This window comes from Centroberyx affinis, unplaced genomic scaffold (assembly GCF_046629955.1).
Source record: "Centroberyx affinis isolate AG114_WGS23_722 - 3 ecotype Tasmania unplaced genomic scaffold, CSIRO-AGI_Caff_v1 ptg002377l_1, whole genome shotgun sequence".
Taxonomy (NCBI): Eukaryota; Metazoa; Chordata; class Actinopteri; order Beryciformes; family Berycidae; genus Centroberyx; species Centroberyx affinis.
This window is the reverse complement of record NW_027280633.1, coordinates 14,732-28,965: the sequence shown is the minus strand read 5'-3', so window position 1 is coordinate 28,965 and position 14,234 is coordinate 14,732. Positions and strand designations below refer to the sequence as shown.

Below are 14,234 nucleotides of genomic sequence, written 5' to 3'. Positions count from 1 at the left end.
AAGAGTCTATTCAAGAAACGACTTAAAGAATTTTGACATTGCAGTGGCAGAGAGTGATGAACAGAAATGGTTTCAGTTAATAAATAAACCTGAGGGTAACAAACTTATTGCCTATTTAAAAGTGCTTTTGATACAGAGCCATATGTATAAAGTATCTTATCAAGGCAGCACAGAAGCGCCTTTGCTAGGGAGTTGCACCTATAGAAACTGGCAGGTACACAAACACCCAGCCGATAGACGGTTCTGTCCCCTATGTAATAATGGTTCTACTGAATCAGAAGCCCATGTACTCTTACACTGTGAACTCTATACAGACATTTGTTCTGAATTATTTTTTTCAACTTTCAAACCAAGTTGCAAATTTTAACGAGTACGATGATTTAAATAAATTGTGTGTAGTTTTAGCTGGTAAATATTGTATCCACGAATGTGCCAAAGCTTTGCCACCTCATCCTTAACAGAACACGTTCATTCATGAGTGTCTAAATTTTATAATGCAATACTAAGATTGTTTTATATCCTTTGTGTTTGTGTATGTGTAATATGACCTTTATTTTAACTTTTTTTTTCTTGTGTGTGTGTGTGTGTGTGTGTGTATGTATATGTGTATCAATGTATCTGTACAAATGTACTGATGTGTGTGTATATTTGTGTGTATGTAGCCTATGTATATACATATGCATATATATATATTCTAGTATCTTTTTTTTAATGTGTATTGTTTTTAGCCTGTGTCCCCTAACTCTTGATGAGTGGTCCTCAACTTTCTTTTTTTGGGGGTTATTGTGTTTGTTGCTTTGTTTGACTTGTTTGTTGAGGAGTGACACATTAATAAAATTATATCTATCTATCTATATGCATCATATCCACACACACACACACACATGCAGCAATTTGTGGGTTATTTGGTAAATATGTGTTGCTCTCAATCTGCTGCGATGTTCATCAAAGCCTTGTAGTCTGTCACTGGCCAGTACTATGACTGACAGACTGACAGGACTGACACACCGCTCTGCTTCTATTTCCCTCGCACTAATCTCACACTAAGTGGGACACACACACACACATGCACACACACAGCTCCAGCGCAGATAGAGGATTATGGAAATAATATTAGATGGAGCTCTTTCCATTAAAGTCCCAAAAAAAAAAACCCTGCGAACCTTTAGACTTTGAACAGATGTTGGAGAAGACCCATGTGAACGTAGCGCCAACATGAAATTCGAGAGGCGTCCATAGCTGCTGCCTGCATCATGATGTGAAATCAGGAGCTAAATATCTTTCTGACATCAGCTCAAACAGTTTTCCAAAGCTGTTTTAATATGATTTTTTAACCGTGCCATAATATCCTAATGTGAAAACTTTCTGTTTGTTTGGGTTGACGTTGAATTTGACCTCCTCCTCCGCATTGCCTGTCTGTCAACTGCTGGCTGGGTTCTAGCGTGAAGCTTGATTGTGCACAAATTTGTGCATCTAGCCCACTCCAACAGAGAGTAAAGGAGACAATTTAAGCTAATTTGAACATAATTTGTCACTGTTTTTGCATGTTTATCTATCATTTCTTCTCTCTTTTACCAGTCTTAGATGTCAGATTTGGGCATTCCTGTCTTACAGTGCAAGAGTCTGTTGAAAACTGAACTCTCTCCTCAAACTCTCTCACAATCTCTCACACAATAGCACTAAAAGTCATGTAGTGTGGCCCTAGCATGAAAACAGTACTAGTAAGTAAGTTGGGCTGTGTATCTCTATACAAAAAGGTATAGTGAATATGTGTAAAATGGTAAGCACACAGTAGCTGAATTCAACACAGTCATTCTGTCAGTAGGTACTGTTCATTATAGCAGTGGTCCTCAACGTGGGGTCCGGGGACCACCAGGGGTCCTTGAGGGGGTTCTAGGAGGTGATGAATTGTTAAACTTCAGAATTATTTCATTTACAAGAAGTTAACACAATTAGAGAATGTAGTAGAATGACTGTTTTGATCATAGTTTCTCTGTTATCTCTCTACCTACAATACAGATAGTCATGGAATTCTGGACAAAATCATATCTAACAATAAAAATAGTCTCAGATTTGGGTTTGAGAGACAGAATCTCATTTAATATGGACTAAATTAGGGTCCTCGATATGGAAAATGGTTGAGAATCACTGCATACAGCACACTGTTTCTGGGAGCCTTGTAACATCTTTGCAAATATGGCCTTTTGGTCAAGTTCTCTTTGGAAGATCGGGAGCAGCTTCCCTTCCGTGGCCCAGCGTTTGCTCTCTTAATTCTTCAGCACACTTTGTATGTTTAGTGGATGGCACAAGCCGGCTTAGCATCATCTCAAAAGGTGCAAGTCAAGTAAGATTTTTTTTTTCCTTTCCCAGAGCACAAAATGACCATAAAATATCTGCGGGGGTTTGACAGGGTTGTTGATCCATACCGATGACTCAACGGTTACTTGGCCGGGCGCTGAGATTTTCCGGCTTTCGAAACTCACCCGTCGTCTATTTTGGAACAAAAAAACTTGAGGAAGAGAGCAGGGGGGGGGAGAGGAGCGGTGACGCAACAATGTCGCACCTTCACTTTGCGAAGTGGTTGGTCCCAACAACCTCCTGTCAATGATGCACGTTGCAGAATGCAGGGTTTCCTACACATTTTCAATTAAAAAAATCCCATACTTTTTCCCAGACCTTGATTTGTTTTGAAGATTTTGTCCGGTGTTCAATATGATTTACGCAGATAGACATCTTGCCCCTGCTAACTAGGTCATATCACTGTATAGATGAAGATTGTTCTTCACAGAGACAAATATCACAATATGTGAGATGATTGGCAGGGTTCCTACACGGTTTCCATTTTAAAATTCCATATTTTTCCCAGACCCTATGTTCCTTGACTGGATTTGATTTTGGTCTGTATTTGATATAATGCATGCTGACAGCGGCTGGGTAATAAGAGCGTCCCTCTATCTGAACATTATTCTTCACATCAACAAAAACTGTGGACTCAAAGTGGCTCTACAACAACATAAAAGCTAGAATTGTGTGTGTATCGGACCTGAACCGCAACATTTTCCATACTTTTCCAGACATTTTTTTTTTAAATTCCCACACTATTCAAGAAAAATGATCTTTTTGATGGATGATGGAAATGATCGAATTCATTTTTAATACTTTTCCAGACCTGCGTAGGAACCCTGAGAATGGTTGCCTGGCATTGTCGAAATGTTGCTTCAATTATGGCACAGTGATGCCACCCCAACCCTTGAAAGCATGTAATTTACCAGCCTTCTGGCAGTGTTGCAAGCAGAACGGTTAGCTAATCATTTTCAAAGATCCTTCCCTAGATCCTTGCACAGACACATCATCACTGAATAGTATGTCATTTCCACTTTACGGCAATCCACTGGCTGCGTTACAAATTGCAGAGCGACACAACGCAAATATCGCCTGGACGTTAGCTGTGTTTGTGGAGTTAGAGGCTGCACTGCTGCTTCCCTGCTGTTCCAGTCATCTAATATGTGATTCTGCCTTATCGCCTCCCGGGGGGGGGCCCACATTTCAGCCTGCAAGGACAAAGGAGTTCTGCAAAAGACCTGCCATTTACTGTGAAACGTTCTCCATTTCTACAGTTTGTTAAGGTCAGGAGAACTCATCAGTGTTGCTACCGGTCTCTCTTGACGTCTAAAATTACAAATGTATCAATTCATACACACAATCGCAAGTGGGAGACAAGTGTGTACCCCTGCTGTATGTGTATCTACTGTATAAGTAGGACGTGAAATGAATGAACATGCTAAATTCCAGTGGTGGAAGAAGTAGTCTGATCCTTTACTTAAGTAAAAGTACCAATACAGCAATGTAAAAATACTCCATTACAAGTAAAAGTCCTGCATGAAAAATCCTACTTAAGTAAAAGTACATAAGTATTAGCAGCAAAATGTAGTTAAAGTATTAAAGTAAAAGTAGTGGTTTGGTCCCTCTGACTGATATTTTATTATATATGACATCATTAGATTATTAATACTGAAGCATCAGTGTGTAAGCAGCATGTTACTGTTGTAGCTGCTGGAGGTGGAGCTAGTTTGAACTACTTTATATACAGTTAGCTAGTTTAGTCCAGTGGTTCCCAACCTAGGGGTCGGGCCCCTCCAAAGGGTCACCAGATAAATCTGAGGAGTCGTGAGATGATTAATGGGAGAGGAAAGAAGAAAAAACAAAGTTCTGATACACAAATCTGTTTTCAGTTTTTGGACTTTTTCTCTAATCTTTGATTTTTGCTGAAATATTGGATCATTTGAACATTTATTGAAATGAAACCATGTGAGGTTTAGAGGGAAAAATCACTATTTGGTGGAGCTGTTAACAACTCATAGACATCTGAAATGTGACCCCGACTACACACTGCTTTTTGTAAGACGTCAAAAGCCAAAAAGGTTGGAAACCACTGGTTTCATCTTTAACAAAGTGTTGTATTTTAAAAGCTTGTTATATTTTCCATTGTGTCAAATCTCCATCTGAAAAGTAACTAAAGCTGTCAAATAAATGTAGTGGAGTAGAAAGTACAATATTTCCCTCTGAAATGTAGTGGAGTGGAAGTATAAAGTAGCATCAAATGGAAATACTCAAGTAAAGTACAAGTATCTCAAAATTGTACTTAAGTACAGTACTTGAGTAAATGTACTTAGTTACTTTCCACCACTGCTAAATTCAAACCATCATGCATCATGTGTAACCAATCAAGTTTAAGTATTGGGCCGTGCTTGGTTAACATCCCCTCTTACTCCTATTCTGGATGGCCCAGACTTTCTACCAGGCTGTCAAGATCGGGGCTTTGAAGCATGGCACAGCCAGGGTCTAACAAAGCTAGGAGATCCATTCGATGGCCAGACTTTACTATCCTTTCCGCAGCTACAGCAGCGATATGGCTTACAGAAATGTGAGGTTTTTTTTTAGATATTCACAAATCAGACACTTCATCACAGAAGATACCACATTAACAACCAGCAGTGCCACCTCACATGTAGAAAAAGGCCTTGTCTTTACAGGTATCCAAGAAACGCATAAGTGTATTTTATAGAGCCCTAAATTCCAATTCATCTCTAACTTCCCAAGCTACTAAGCAAGCCTGGGAGAGAGACTTGGGCATCACTATTGACGACCTAGACTGTCTGTATCTATCTGTAATCGAACCAAATCTACTCAGTTTAGAATTGTACATCGCACACATATAACACCTGCTCTCAAAAACAAAATGGATGCCAATGCGTCTCCGCTCTGCTGTTAAGTGTGACTCTGAGACCTGCAATTACATTCATTGTTTCTGGTCATGTGTGAAGCTTCAAAGCTATTGGTCTGGTATTGTGGATGAACTGTGTGTTATTTTTGGTGTTCCAATAGAGTTAGACCCCATGTGCCTCCTACTTACTCTTCCAGATGGTCATATTATACGTAAATATCAAACACAAGAGGTTATTCAATTCATTGACTTTTGTTGCTAGGAAGAATATTTTGCTATTTTGGATTAAGGATGCTGCTCCAACAAAAAAAGTCGTGGCACAATCTTATAATGGAGCGTATTCCCAATGAATACATCTCATGTATGCTTCATTCCTCAGTGGATTCTTTCTATAAAGTTTGGGACTCTTAGAATATATTGGAAAATGCAATAAATATATTCTTAAAAAAAAAGTCTATGTATTATCCTATCTTATCCTGTCCTGTCCTATCCTATAAACATTGATATTAACCTATCATTATGTCCAATGCAGATATGATGGAGGTTCCTCTCTGACTACAGCTTGTCCAAGTCGATATATCCATCTAACTCTTATTTGAAAGCAGCATTCAGACCTAGTATGTATGACTCTTTTTTAGCATTTTGTATATCAGACGTCTGACCAGAGGAATCATTCCAGTGTGATGTGGGAGGATTCCACTCAGCAGCTTCAGAGGTGCAAGTCTGTAAAACCTGCATCACCCTCTCCTTATGGAGCTGCTAACCCACCTAAAAAGCGTCATTAGTCTGGCTTTCAATTAGGGCTGAACAATTAATCAAAATTTTATTGAAATCGCAATATGGCCTACTGCAATTTTCAAATCGCAGGAGGCGCAATATTTGTTAAAGGCGAAATGTGTCAAAATAGCATTTTAAAGTAAATATGGTGGTGCTGCAGAGATGTCCTGGCCTACACATCATATTCTACAGACTTAAGAAAACATCTTTGTTTGGTACAGATCCCCGCAAAAATCACACCATAATCATTTTAATACGTTTTTCAATTAAAATGAGAATAATGATGTAAAAATTATCATTCCCTCTAATGTCACAAATCATATCGCAATTGCAATATCAGTCAAAATAATCGCAATTAGATATTTTTTCAAATTTGTTCAGCCCTACTTTCAATGGAGAGTTTTAGTGTCCCATGATGGTCTAAATGGGCAGCTTCAATCCAAAAATTAGCGTTAGCCGAGTGAATTATTCTAGATCCAGTATACTGAAAAGAAACAAGGATCAGGAGCTACTACACAGTGTAGTGGATACATAAATGTATGCTCTCAAACCCTCAAACCCTAACCCAAACCCTAAACCCAACCCTAACCAAACCCTAACCCACATATTTATTCATTTAGACAAACCCAACACCGATGCAAGAGCCCTCTTTCTAGATTTTTCAACACAATACAAGCAGACATTTTGGTGTCAAAAATGGTCCAGCGGGAACTGAATCCCTTTTTGATTCATTGGTATGCCTCTTTTCTTTTCCTTTCATCTGCCATCACGACCAATGTTGGGGACCCCCCAGGGTTGTGTGAGTTCAGCCATGCTTTTCACTTTTTATGCCGATGACTGCTGTACAGATACACCAAATCAATATATTTTAAAGTATTCTGATGGTACAGTTCTAATATCTCTGTTAATATCTCGGTGGTGGATGAGTTGAGTCCCCCCCCCCCCCCCCCCCATATGTGAAGCGCTTTGAGTACCTAGAAAAGCGCTATATAAATGTAATCAATTATTATTATTATTATTATTAAGTAACTCAGGCAAACCCTGGGCTGCACCAACTCGGCGTGAACAAAGTGGTCGAGTGGAGCGCTAATAATGCTCTTGAGATGAACACAAAGAAAACGGAAGAGATTGTGTTTGGCTCACCACCTGACTCTCATAAAGTTCCTATTGTTAGGTATTTTCATATAAATACTTGGGTGTAAGGATAGACCATCTGTTATCTTGATTAGACCACATTGAAACTGTCTGCAAAAGGACAAAAAGAAGAATTTGGTTTCTCCGCCGCCTTAGGTCTTTTGGGGCGAGTCGACAATTCTTCTTTTGTTTTTTTACTTCTGTGATTATGAGTGTTCTACAGTATTGTAATAATACACGGTACAAGTGTTTGTCCGCTACTTTAAAGTCAAAACTGCTCCACCAAATACGAATCTGCTCAAAGACTGTAGGCCAATCACTTGAGAAATGAATCAGCCTGCCATAATAACATATTAAGGCCGGCCAACAACATCGTCTCTGACCCCAACCACATTCTGAACAGTGAATACAAATTGTTCCCATCAAATCGGAGATATAGGGTTCCACCATTTAATAGGGTTAGACTGACGCACTCTTTTGTACACCAGTCAATCCTAAAATTAAATATGGAGCTTAATCCCAGATTAAATGGACGTTGAAGGGCCTTGAATATTGTCTTTTGTGATTGTAATGATATGTTTTATGAATTTATGTATCTTTGTGTCCTGTCTTATTTTTTGTCTTTTCTGTGATGTTGCTGCTGTGATGCAAGAAAAATTTCAGACTGGATCTGAAAATAAAGTATTATCATCATCATCATCATCATACACAGGCATACGTCCTGTATCATGTTCTTGCAACGTCACAGATCTGAGTTCATGCCTTATGTAGCATATTACCTCATCTCTTTCCCCAACTGTATACTATCTAATGAAGGGGAAATAGCATGAAATAAGTTGAAGGAAATATAGGATCGACCTGCGTACAACAGAGAGCCTTGGCCGCCATCCTGCACACAGAGGAAACCAGGTTGCTGTAGGGATGTTTTTTTTTTTTTCTCCTCTACATGTCTCTAGTCTTGAACACACAGATATAAAAATACACCCCATTCAGAGGGCCATGTTGCCTAGCAGCCGGTTAGTGGGTAGGATGGTGTGACAGTGTGTGCGAGATGGAAACTGTAGAAGAGACAGACCGGCTCTGTCTGAAAGCTGGAAATGAGAGGGAGAGGAGAAGAGACAAACAATAATTCTGGAAGCCTGTCTGAATGTGGTTTCGGGGTGTTTTCAGGCCTATGGTGCAGGTTCCTTTGCTGCGTTTACATGTTGGTTTGACTACATCGAAGAGCATCAGTGTTTAGAAGATTAACCAGTAAACAGTAAAACCATTTAGCTCACAGAGAGTATAGCGACTGACCTGAAACAAACGTATTTTTCGAATAAAGGTTCATTTTATCCCGAGATGTTAATACTTTTGGCTCGGGTGTAACTTGGTCCAAATAAACAATAGATCTTTGCAACGGAAGGCCATATCTCACAACGTTTACATGAATTCATTTAGACCACAAGCTGAGCTTCAAAATAAAAGACCCCCGTACCCTGCGCTTACTCACACTTTTCCTGAGACAGGCAACAATCAACTGATTTGGCATTGGTATCGAAGTCAAGGTACCAGAACCGGTGACAGTATACCGAAAGATTTCAACCAGATACCCAGCCCTACATTTGATACAGCAACATTTCAATTGAGCCACAATTTATCAACAGATGCCATGTGGAAGCAGTCATTTCCTTCATTAGGAATTTGCTCAAAGGGGGCGTTCTTCTGGGGTAAATCTTGTCCTAAACCTCAAAATTCACAGTGTCTTTAACCCGGAATGTACAGTGCTTCCTGCAGTTGGGTAAAGCTTGGGTGAAGGTTTGGGTTGCCGCGCTCATAAAGTTAGTTACATGGCCAAGCAAACCCAACTAACCGAGCTTTAAGGCTGTGGGAAATGCAAATCAACAAGTCACTGGAAGTCCATTCATTTCCTACAGAGCCGAGACCGCGGAAACTCGGCCAATGTGTCCCAGACGTCCCAAAAACGATGCTTTGAGAACGGCTGCATCCATCATTGGAGTCAAGGGTAAGCTCTGAACTCATTTTATTTGTTTATTTCTGTTATGTTTTGATTAATTAGCCCTTGCTAGCCAGCTCTGTTAATTCATCAAAACAATGCAACCATAAGACCACGACATCAATGTCATTCGAGATGTTCCGATACCATTTTTTCCTTCCCGATACCGATTCCGATACCTGAACTTGCATATCGGCCGATACCAAGTACCGATCCGATACCAGTGCGTTAAAAAAAAAAATATATATATATATATTATTTTTATTTTTTAACAGCTGTATACTACTAACCCCTGTATGGATGTGATATGATTGCTATCATTGTTGTATGGCCTGGCTCAGGTTAAAGCCTTTGTAAAACATGAACAAATACATACAGAGAATGAATGCCATAGAACTTTATTATCTAGTTTGACAGTCAGTCATAACTGAAAAAGAACATAAATAAATACATCTAGGAATAAATAACAATTCCTTTAAAAAACTGTTAAAGTGCAGCCACGATTTAGTAAAATAAAAGACATTTAAATTTATAAATAGTACAGTAACAGTATAAATGTAGTATATAAGTATAGATTTCCAGGAAAACGGCCGTTTTATCTGGGTGAAACTACTTTAAAGTTGATTTTTTTCGGGGCTAATAAATTACGTGATATCGGATCGGTGCATAGACTCGCCGATACATGATCCAGCATTTTAGGCTGTATCGGAGGCATTTCCGATACTGGTATCGACATCGGAACAACTCTAAATGTAATCAGAGCCTCTCACAATTGGTCAGAAAGTGAATGCAGGGTAAGGGTTCTAAATAAAGTGGATAGAGATAGATACCAATTCTGTGCAGTACCACAACGCATTTGTGGTTTTCCATGCTACAGCTAGCTAGAAATAATTTAACCTGTTCTTCCCTGCCAGCCCCGCCACTGGCTCCATCATTACAAACGCAGGTTGCACGACCAAGCTTTGTTCAAACCCACAGAACTTTATTTTAAATTCTAGTCAAGATAACAAGTTTTCCAAAGACGCCAAATGTGTCATGCTGAATTACAGGGAAATGTGCATAAAATTATGCACAAACATCTAGATTTTTTCCATTTGATGTAATGGTGCAGCCAAAACATGGCGTCTTGTATTTGAATATTACATTCAATATAAGCAGCTAGAGCTTCAAGAAAGTGTCGGAACGAGCAGATACAGAATATGGATGTGATGTTGTATAGTTAGGAAAAAAAATAACTTTGAAGCTGCTTAAGGGGAAATTTAAGGCTAAAGTCGGGTAAAGTCAGGGTACAAGGGGTATATTGTAAAAGGGCAAAATTTTTTCCTAGCAAAAAAAAAAAAGTGCAAAAGTGCAATCCATGTCAGACAGCCAGAGTTGTGAATCAAGGTTATTATCGTTAATGAAAACTAACGAAATAACGAAAACTAGGTGTGAAAAAAACATTTTCGTTAACTGAAATAAAAATAAAAACGAGGCTTTACAAAAAATGATAACTGAAACTGTATTGTGTGTTTACAAAACTAACTCAAATAAACTAAAATTATAGAGAAAATGTCTTTAGTTTTCGTCTTTGTCAATTTATTTCAAACTTTTTTACAAATTTTTGAATCTCGCCCGACAAATACCCCATATTACAAAAAAAGGCTAAAACTAACACTGAAACTAATAAAAACTAAACTAAAACTAAGCATTTTCAAAAAATAAAAAAAAATCTAAATTAGCAAACCCGCTTTAAAAACGAATTAAAACTAAACTGAAATTGAAAACAAAAAGAAAAAAAAAACTAAAGAAAAATGCAAAACTATAATAACCTTGTTGTGAATTGTGACCTACTTTTTAACATCCCAAAAAATACCAAAGGAGGTTTTTCCTCCATTGTTGTTGTTTTTACTTCCCATTCCTTTGAATAATGACACAAAAATTGCCTGAACACTGATATTTAACGTGTCAACAGATTCAACAACAGATCCTGCTTTAAGACAATAAAGCAGTCTTGGGTCCCTCATTATTTTGCATTTCTATTCTTGCTTTACACTAAAATTAGTATTTAAAAATAAAAGTAGATCCGGTCTCCCAAACAGGAACTATCTCTCCTAAATAATATCCCTCCGCTATGTTGTCTTCTATCAATAAAAATGCTATTTGGGAAATTGCGTTCTCAAAAGTTGGACCAACAGTCAAGTGAAAATCACAGTATCAGGATCTGTTGTTGAATCTGTTCTCCAACATGTTAAATGTCAGTTTTCAGTCTATTTTCATGGCCTCATTCAAATGAACGGGAAGTAAAAATCAAAACACTACAAACTTGTCCAGCTGCATCTGATCTTGGTGATCAGTTTATATTCTGGCTTTCATGGAGGTCAAGTGCCGAATAACCCCCCATGTTAAAACTAAGGGGAATATTGCTCTAAGGTATTTTAATTACTTCAAGCATCTTAATTTATCACACCAGATGGTTGAGCAACCTCGGAAGTGGCAACATCACTTGCAAGAAAAGATAAATCCAACAGATGCTACCAGGATCAGTTTGCCTGCCAGTGTGTATGCAGTGATACACAAAATACTGTTATAGGGCTCTCATAACATACTGTAATATATGGCACTGTCACAATATTGGAAATCAAAACAAAGTTGCCCATGATGGAACAGCCCATTAGTTTCTTCATAAAGGAGATTACACGGATAAATCTTGCCTGAGCCTTGTTACTGCAGCATCAAATTGGAATATTTATTCATTTTTTTTTAGCCTGTAGTTAGTTATTCATATCAGTAATGTGGCTATAACCGATATATATCACACACACCCTTTGGAGATGCAAGCTGTGGCTCTTTTCATATCCAGGCGTTTTGTGTGAAGATATATATCGAATGTTAACGCATAACAACAGCTCATATTCTGGTTATGGTTATGTGCGACATATTCGTATCCTGCTCACAAATATGCCAGTATGCAGGAAGAATCACAATATCCTATGGAGGCTGCACTGATGCTGACTGCAACAACAACAGTAAACAGGGTGAGGTGAATACAGAATAGCAGTACATCCCAGCTATTGTATTGGATTACTGTATATGGGATATGTTCAATATGTGAGTATAGAATAATAACGCAGTGCTTGTTTGCATTGGCTGTGGTTGCTTCCCTGTTTAGACTGCCATGACCTCAGCTGTGGGCCGCAAACAGTTACTAGATTTTTTTGCCTTAGAAAACACTGAGCATCATCTGTCAGCCCATGTCAGCAACACCACCCATCTGCACGGTCCTCACTGCCAAACCAGACGCACCCAGAGATGCAACCTGTAGACTGACTGACCATGGCGTCAATTCATCAGGCTGTCAGTCAACCGACCAGTCAGTCAGTTGGTCAGTCGGTCACTTAGTCGACCGACCGACCAGGCAACCAGTCAGTCAGCCAGCCTCTCGCGCCAGTCAACCCAGTTCAATTATAAACAGATGTGCATGTCTGCAAAAATAATAACACTTAATGCTGTCAGTCTGTAGATAGATAGATAGATAGATAGATAGATAGATAGATAGATAGATAGATAGATATTTCACCTCTACAAAATAAAAGCACGGCAGCAGAGTGACGCTGTCCTTGGTCTCCTTCCCGCCTTTCAGCCGCTCCTTGGCACGAGACATCACGGGCGCCCGGTGGTCTCTCCCGTTGCCGGGAGACAGGGAGCTGTACTTGATTCCCGTCGTAATTTTGGCGAAATTCCGACGGACTCCGGTCTCCCTCGTCCTTACCGGCGGACCTCCATCGCCCGGCGCGGTGTACTTGAAGTGTCGGTACCCGTTAATGTGGTCTGTCTGTTCTCGCCTCTGAAATGCGGTCTCCAGCTTTACAGCACGGTGCCAACGGAGGACTGGCACGGGAGCGGGGACGGTCTCCCCAAAAAATGCCCTCGCTGCGTATTGAGACTAAACTGATCACGGAAACGCATTCTGACTCTTGAGATGGTGTTTAGAGGCAAGGGTTTGTCCGTTTCCACCGTTAATTCGGTAATTCTCATCCGGTTGCCCCCCCACCCCAATTCAGCTCTGCTGCAGCAGGTGACCAGTGTTAAGTCAGTCAAAATAACAACGAAGACTTCCTGTCAGACTTTTCAAAATAAAATCCTTATTGAAATACCGTGCTTAATAATATAATATAGGTGTTATTAGTGGCAATTTCTTAGCTATTGTTTCGCGCCATATATAATACAATGATTCCACTGGATATTTCATACGATTTCTGTTGTTGTGCACCTTAATACTTAAGTTCTTTATAGGCAAAATCATTAAACTTCCGGTCTTACTGTGCCTAACACTGTATAACTTGACGCAAATCGGCAGGTGCCTGGGCAGGGAGCGCGTGGAGGTTGTTGCTGGTGGAGGAGAGAACTGAGAGGCGGAAAAAGTAACGACGTCTCACTCTGCCCCTATTTCCCAGACCAGAATCTGCTCTCGACGAAACGGTGTTGATGGAAATGGTAAGAAATATAGCCTACTGTGGCAGATATCTTTAGTAATAATCATCTAAGAATTTCGACCAAATCGTGCCCAAAGTTGAAAGTATCGTCAACACCCAGAGCTAAAAAATGTCGGTTTCTGTGTGTATATCAGACAAATAACTTTTATAACTGGTCATTACAGGAACGGCATTATGTGTGTCTGCAGAATAGAGGACACACACTCTGGCGGCTAGAGGTCAGCTCTCGGCAAATAATGCCTGAGGACAGCTCTGGCTGTACAACTGCTCTTCTCAATAGACGATCTTTGGAGAAGGGGGGGAGAACCAAAACGGATCGATGGGAGTGACGTTATAAGTGTGCTAAAAACCTATTTTCCGCACGGGTGGCGCGCATGAGTGTGGTGTGGTGTGAACCGCCCCCCCCCCCCACCCCCCCCCACCCCCCCCACCCCCATCCGCCACAACAGAGCCGTGCGTGTTGGAAAGCGGTGCTTAGTAGTGAATTATGTGGGACACAACACACGGCCCCCAGGACACACAGGCGTACAGGACCGTGCCATATTAACGGCCTCGGGCTTGTACAGCCTCCAGTATGCTGTCACTCCCATGCTGTGATGCGTTGCTAGGGATGAAAGTGCTAAAGTGC

General features: G+C 40.0%; 1 protein-coding gene across 1 annotated transcript in view; it reads right to left on the bottom strand.

Annotated features, from left to right (window-relative positions):
- The window catches only part of LOC139656059 (phospholipid phosphatase-related protein type 4-like), a 37,672-nt gene extending 24,898 nt beyond the window's left edge, over positions 1-12,774 (bottom strand). The window contains exon 1 of the mRNA XM_071533550.1: positions 12,691-12,774. Within this exon, the coding sequence (XP_071389651.1) occupies positions 12,691-12,774 (84 nt within the window). The remainder of the gene's footprint in view (positions 1-12,690) is intronic.
- Positions 12,775-14,234: the final 1,460 nt, after the last annotated feature.